This window comes from Leucoraja erinacea, chromosome 7 (genome assembly GCF_028641065.1).
Source record: "Leucoraja erinacea ecotype New England chromosome 7, Leri_hhj_1, whole genome shotgun sequence".
Lineage (NCBI taxonomy): Eukaryota > Metazoa > Chordata > Chondrichthyes > Rajiformes > Rajidae > Leucoraja > Leucoraja erinaceus.
Window position 1 is genome coordinate 39,676,422 of NC_073383.1, and position 7,486 is coordinate 39,683,907.

Consider the following 7,486-nt stretch of genomic DNA (forward strand, 5'->3'; position numbering starts at 1 on the left):
GTGGCAACAATCTTTGAATAGGGGGGGGGGGGGGGGGGGGGGGGGGGGGGGGGGGAGATGGTATATTAACCGCATGTGTCTGGGGACCTGTGTTACAATCTCCTTCCCTTCTGATAGGACAAATGATAACTTTATTGGTTCTACCCAACAAAGGTTTGGCTCTCCACACACACTTCCCAATGGGCTGGGCTTATTCATTGGCCCTGGAGTATTTACTGGTACACTCTCTATTTGACCAGATATTGTGTCTGAAGGTCATGAGAGACATGCTGGAAATATCTCCCTATAACCTGCTACAAAGACTAAGGCAGCTGTGCCAGCTTCTTCTCTGATACCAGCATCAGCTTGACTCGGAAATCCAAGTGCCTGGGTCAATATCCTGGGTGAGTACCCTGGACCGTCCAGCCGAGCAGCCTAGTGAGGGCATCCACCAGAGTTGTAACCCAAAACTGAAGATGACTCACCACCATTTTTGTCAGTGGATAGTTGGGGCAGGCAATAAATGCTATCAGTATTAATGATACTCCTAATTCCAGAATGTGTACATCAGTGTCAGGCTTGTCTTCCAAATTCATTGACTGGTTTTCTACTGGTTGTTACAAATGAAGGTGGTGCCTGGGCCAAAACACCTAAGGAGATGCTGGTGTCTGTGACATCAGAGTCTCTTAAAGAAGCGGAGGTTAGAGAGGAGTTGCAGATTTCTAATAAAATCGTGAGTCAGTGAACAGTCAGCATTGTACAAAGGAATGCACAAATATACCATTCGACAGTGGGTTGTTGAAAGATTGTAACACTGATGCCTATTCAACCAAATATAACCCTGTAAACCCTGCACAACCTCATTTGAACCAACCTTGTAACACTATTATCTTACAAGACCAATCTTACAGAAGCCAGCAGTCTCTTCCTATAAAAGGCCGATTTTACTTTTCTGGGTTTGAGGCCTTTGCCTTGTGATGAATGAGGGTGGCTGGGCCCATTTTGTGAAGAAGGCCTGGTGAAGTGTAGCATTCAACTCTGCCCAGAGCCATCCATCTAAGCCCTCCAATCTTGCCTCAGATTAAAGCTTCTGTAGTGTGTTTTCTTTTCCACCATATGACCTGTTCCCAAAATGTAATAGCCCCCACCCCCTTCCCACCTCACAGCCCTCCTCCCCTCTCAAAGCAGACAGAAACACCGTCTGGAATGTCAATGCACTGTATATTAAATAATAATAGATAAAATCTTCTGACCAGGCACTGCATAAACATCAAGGCAGCGCCCAATAAAACACTCTTCTGTCCCGGACAGGAAGAATGTCAAAACTATTTTGCCAAAGCTAATAGATCACACTTGTCTAAAGGCACTCTGCATATAGTCCACAATTTCTTTAAGCTGCTTAAATGGTTGAGGTTGCTTGACACCAACGAACCATGAAGTTGCAGGCAATAGTGTACATTCCGGCCTGTCGGGTCCCAATGGTAAACTTGAGGTGATGGCCGACTTGAATTCTATTCCAGTTAGGACCCCCACCAAAGCTTTGCAGGCATCAGCCGTTGGGTCGGAAAGTTGAAGGGCGAAAGCAAAGCACGAAAAAGCTACGTGGCATAACAAGCCAACGTTGCGGCTGGTTTGAAAGAAATGATGCTTCCCTTTGCAGCACAGAACAGAATTAACCTCTGTTAACAACCAATGTCTAGTTGGCCCACTCTTACGTCACCTCAAAGGTCACAGTCAAGGCAGTAACGATGGCTCATATCCGTGGGAAAATAGTCAAGTTAAGGCTCTTTAGTGCTGACCAAGTGTTAATTAAATAGACCCCACAATCAACAGGGGATAATGTGACTTGTTCTGGGCACGTCAGAATGTAAATGGTTACGATTCAAAGGCAGTTCTTCACTCACTGCACCTTTGCGTTCGTTGGTTCCAAGTTACTAATAACAACAAGGCCTTCTGCTGTGAGGTGGATTAGGCCTCGGAGCAGCACTTCTGCTGGTTCATCTTCACTTTATGCTTGATCCCGTCGTACAGTTCAAAGTTGTAGTTCTCCAGGGTAGTTGAACTCCGGCTGGAGAGGCCAGCGTAGGAGCAGGTGCAGTACAGCAAGAGCCCGGCACAGACCGCTCCCAGGAGAACCCCCACAGAGCTCATGACGATAATCGTGACCAGGATTGGGTCCAGGGAATAGAGCCAGTTCTTGTCTCGTCCTAACGTTGGCGTGACCGACATCCCATTGGAGGGTAACATCGTGCTCGCGTCTCCTTCAAGCCCCATGCCTATGAAGCAGCAAAAGTAATGTTACGTTTTTATATAAACAATAGAATGCATGGAGTCATAAAAATTAGGAGCTATTTACTGTATCTAATCCTTCCAATTCAATACCATCATTACCGATTCAAATTCACTCCCTTCTTCCTGTTTCTCCCCACATCCCTTGATCTCTTTAAACATTAGAATTACTGTCTATCCAATGCCTTTTTGAGTCCATTTGATATTTTGTCATTAGATATCTTCTGTACAAGGAAATCCCACAACTTCAGCATTCTGTGGTGAAGATGTTTCTCATTCGAGTTCCGTATCCTCAGGCTGTGATCCCTTTCCTCTGGATTTCATCTCCATCCCACATTTGGTCGGTCCAGTCCCATCAGAATTTTATCGGTTTCAGTGAGAATCCCACTCATTCTTCTAGTTAGCCCAATTGTCCTAATCTCTCTCCCTACATCAGCCCTGTCATCCCAGGCATCAGTTCGTTGGGCCTTTCCTGAGGTATCGGCATTGCAAGAACTTCCTTCATCAGATGAGAGGACAAATGCTCAAAGGCGTTGCGTGATAGCAGCAAGATATCACTGCTCCACTGTTTAATTCCTACTACAACGAACGTCCACATGCCATTTGCCTTTAAATCCCTTGAGCCTTGCCTACAATTCAATAGGATCCGTGGCACTTTCCTCATCCATATCCATTGATTCCCTTTGCATCTAGAAATCCATAAAACTCGCTCTTTAGTACACTCAGTGACTGAATCTCCTGGGCCATCTTCACTCTGCCCAATCTTTGCATCAGTTATGGATCCAGCCAAGTAATTGAGCTGGTCTACCTATCACAGTTTCTCTTTTAAAATCTTTTGCTGGTCTACAGAAGTGGATTGTATTGACCACCACTTGGAAGTGCAGAGTTTCAAGGTGAGTTTACCTTTCCTATAAATGTTAAAGTCAGCCTCCTCATTGGGTTCAAACCGGGTCCCTTCATCCACGGATATCATTTCTTTTGCTGTAACACAAAGAGGGAAGTGGAATATTACATAAGGGTCAGGCTAGGTCATGGAAATATCTCCATCTGAAGTCATATCCAGAATGCCACTCAATTCAGAACTATTTAATAGGAACGGAGGATTTTAAAAAACTGAGAGGTTTCACCAACCATCATCTTAACAAATAGTTCACATAAATAAAATGAAAAAAGCTGCTTACACTCTTTGTGTTAGACCATGATCTTAATGAAATCCTTTGATCAAATTCATAATCTTCATTGAATCCCTCACCCGTTAAGCAGATTATAGTTTTTATTCCACCCATTCACTTTGATTTCACATCTCTCTCTATAGTGAGGATTTGCCTCCAAATTCCCAATCCTAAACCCTGGAATCCTTTTAGCATAAGTTTCCAAAGTATCATGTCCTTAAAGGTGGTGGATTGGTAGTAGATGTGCTGTTGAAATGCCAAAACATAATCTGATCACAAGCCAATGTACTTGAGAATAATTCCAAGGAGGGGGAACAACATGAGTGATGGTGGATTCAGATCGACACTGTTCCATCATTATTTCTGCACCTTTACTTATCCATCTTCAGGCTTTGCTAATGGTCTTTTTTTCTTCCAATAATCCACGTTCTCCATGCATTATTTCTTAATCCATTTGATTAGTTGGCCTCAATCTTCTGGAGACTCTTAATCCCCAGAACAATTAACATTTGGCCTCATATGTAGTGGTTCCATTGGCCAATGAGATAAACTGTTTTTATTTGTTGATTAGAATGGATGCAGTTCTCTGTCTGATCAGTGTTCTGCCATGAACTGCAAAACACACAAGTACAAATTTGGGATATTGAGATATACGTTGACATCTGTTAGTTGGCATGGGCTCGAGAAGATGGACCCAAGTAATCATCAATGTACTGCATATCAAACACACTTATACGCAAGCTTTAGGTGACATGACTCACTGTGTCTTAAATCAGATTAATGTTCAATGTATTGCTCAATGCATTCACCCCTCCCAAAAGCTATGTGGATTGCTTAGCTGCAGTTTCAATCAATGCGAACTTCTAGTCTGGAGTCTCAGTAATATCATCGGAAGATAAAATCAGTCTCAGGATCTCATTTTCCATTGGTTAAAGACATTGGAAATTAAATTTTCAGGCTGTGCATTGATGCGAACTTACGAGCATGAATGTGAAGGACACTGGATGCTCCAGAAGGAAAAAGTGGAAGGAAATTGGGAATAAGTATTCTTGCTAAGCTTCATCTGTCATACTGAGTCCAGCCCTGAGTGTGACAGTTTAGGAAGAATATTAACGCCTTGGAAAGGGTGTGGGAAAAATATCACAAGAGGTCCTCGGGATGCAAACCTTTCATCACATGAGCAGAGTTGGATGAATGAGGCTTATTCTCCTGCAAAGCAGAGGACATGGAGAAATTTAATTATAGTGGCCTACTGTGATTGAAAAAGTAGGAATTGTTCCCAGGGTAGGAGCATTGTGGAGACACAGTCTGCTGGAGATGCTGGAATTTGGATCAACAAACTATCTGCTGGACGATCTCAGTGTGTCTTCGCTCTCCACCCTCAGCAGAGTGGTTGAATCCTGATGCAGGGTGATTAATTCATTGATGCAGGGTTTCGACCTGAAATACAGATCATTCCGTTTCCCCTACAGATGCTGCAAGACCCAATGAATTCCTCCAACAATAATATGGAGACACAAGGAAACGCCAATGCTGGAATATTGAACAAAACACTAAGTGTTGGGGTAACTCAAGGGGTCAGGCAGCATCTGGGGAGGGAATGTAGAGGTGATGTTTTGGGTTGGGACCCTTCTTCAGGCTCCAGACTGAAGGGCCCTATCTATCTATTCCCTTCACAGATGCTGCTTGACCCATTGTTACTCCAGCACTTTGTGAATTCCTCCAGAAGATTGTTTTTGTAGAAAACCAGATGAAACAGTTCAAGCAAAAGAAAAGGCTACCCATATATTTTCTGGTTAAATTACACAAAATACAAACATAATCTTGTCCAGATACTTAATGAGAATGCCGAATAGTATAGCCGTTATGCCAAGTTGAGTCATAAGGACTGAAACAGGAGGTTCCCTCAGGTTCAGTCGGGCCAACTGTTGGTGAGCAGTTCTGGCAATCAGGGACATTTATGAGCCAGCAGTGAATTTGGCAGAAAACAGCGATCTCCTGGCTAGCAGGACACGAAGACTTCCTATTCACGAGATGTCTCTCCATGTGGATCCTGTTTCTCTGATGGCTCGATTGGGTTGAGGAAACATATTTCTGGAAGGGCGTGACAAAGCAAAACAAAGATTGGATATGCTATACCTGAGCTGAGATTTTGTGGGATGGACTAATGTATGGAATTATAGATGGTGTGAAGCACGACTTTAATACAAGGCAACTTTGGGCGATGGAAATCCATAGATGGCTGAAATAAGATGACATGGGCACAACAAAGAGTCGGAATCACCGACCAAGCAACTGAGTTCGATTAGTGCACATATACTTGACCCAACTTTCAGTAACCTGTCCTGTCCAGAAGGATCAGGACAAAGTTTGCTTCCCAGGCCCGTAAGAGATATTAGACGGCACATCATTTGTATAAAAAAATAGCATCTTTATTCCATTCCACACAGTACATCTCCAGGGCAGCCAACTTACATTCAAAAACACAAAGAAACAGACAGAGCAGCCCCGCCTGCAGTGTGAGTACATCATGATGCACAGGCACTAAAAACACCATTTCACTGTAACATTCACATTCACAAGCACGGAACAGTCCCAATCGCAGGAGCCCAAAGTAACATGGACATAGGGAAGTGAGGGTGGGGGAGGGGGGGTGGCTGGGAAGGTAAGAAGGATGCAGCATTGGGAGATGGTGGGGAAGGTTCGGCATGCTGACTGCACACTGGTTGTGAAGGTCTGGGAGCAAAGTCGGAGTCCCAAATGACCAAGAACCACATTAAAAGAGGCACAGTGCATCCCAATTTATGTAAGAGCTTCAAGCTCCTCACCTCCTTGGGTCAAGGCTTTTACCACATGTAGCTTTGCAAGGATTGCATGACACTACTTCAACGGAGAGCAGAGAGAGTTCTGCCCTGTTGCCTCCGTCCACATCTCCCAACCAACATTTTCACAGCAACACATCATCATTTCACTGTTTAAGAAGGAACTGCAGGTGGTGGAAAATCGAAGGTAGACAAAAGTGCTGGAGAAACTCAGCGGGTGCGGCAGCATCTATTGAGCGAAGGAAATAGGCAACGATTCGGGCCAAAACCTTTCTTCAGACTGATTTTCAGACTAATTTCACTGTTGCTGGTAAGAGTTTGCTGTTAACAAACTGGCTGCTGGATTCCAGTAACATTACTTCGGATAAAGTATTTCATTAGCTAGAAAGACCTTTGAGACATTGTGGAAGCCACATTATAAATGCAAGCTTTTCTTTTACTTATGGCCTTTATGTCATCCCTTGTTGTGTGGGAAACACTCGAGCACCCACACAACTTCTGTCTTGCTCAGTAATTGGCGGGATCATCCCGAAGGAGCTGCACTGGCAAAGAGACAAGACCCCACATATGTTTCCCACCCCACCCCATTATGTGCAAGGCTATCATCAGGGGTCAGAACGGTGAACTATGGGGAGTGTAGCGCGATTGTTAATCAGGGGTAACTAGCCTAAGGGAATCCAGAGTACTTACTTGGGTTATTGGCAGGACCAGTAACAATTTTTTATCTAGAGGTCTCAGTTGTGGACTCTTCGCACATCAGGCAGCATTAGCTCAGGGACCCAGCAGAGGAGTCACATTAAATACTTTCCACCTTAAGTAACAGTCTAGAAGGCTTTAGATCGTTAAATGTCATCAAAACGCACACTGTTATTTATAAGGATGTTACTAGTGACAATTATCAATTTCAAATGGACACAACCTTTTAGATGAAAAATATTTTCACAACAATTTCCTATCAAAAGATTATGGTGGACTCCTGTTATGCAGCATTATATTCTCACAGAGAAAGGCTCATTAGTTGATGCCAGGAATGATCCAAAACAACACATTGGAAGGTGGTTAGGCCATTTAGTCCTTCAAGCCTGTTCCACTATTCAATCAGACATGACTGACCCTGGCTACACACCTCCTTCACTTCAGGAAAAATCTACCAAACTCGCTTTTGAAAGCATCAATTAACCTCACACTCAACAGCTTTATAGAGAGATAAGGCATATAAATAAA

General features: G+C 43.7%; 1 protein-coding gene across 1 annotated transcript in view; it reads right to left on the reverse strand.

The window, feature by feature from the left end:
* Positions 1–1,182: 1,182 nt before the first annotated feature.
* LOC129698908 (neuropilin-2-like) overlaps positions 1,183–7,486 on the reverse strand; it is a 90,724-nt gene continuing 84,420 nt past the window's right edge. Inside the window, exons 16-17 of the mRNA XM_055638335.1 lie at positions 3,172–3,249; positions 1,183–2,255 (exon numbers count right to left, since the gene is read on the reverse strand). Of these exons, the coding sequence (XP_055494310.1) occupies positions 1,948–2,255; positions 3,172–3,249 (386 nt within the window). The 3' untranslated portion in view covers positions 1,183–1,947. The remainder of the gene's footprint in view (positions 2,256–3,171; positions 3,250–7,486) is intronic.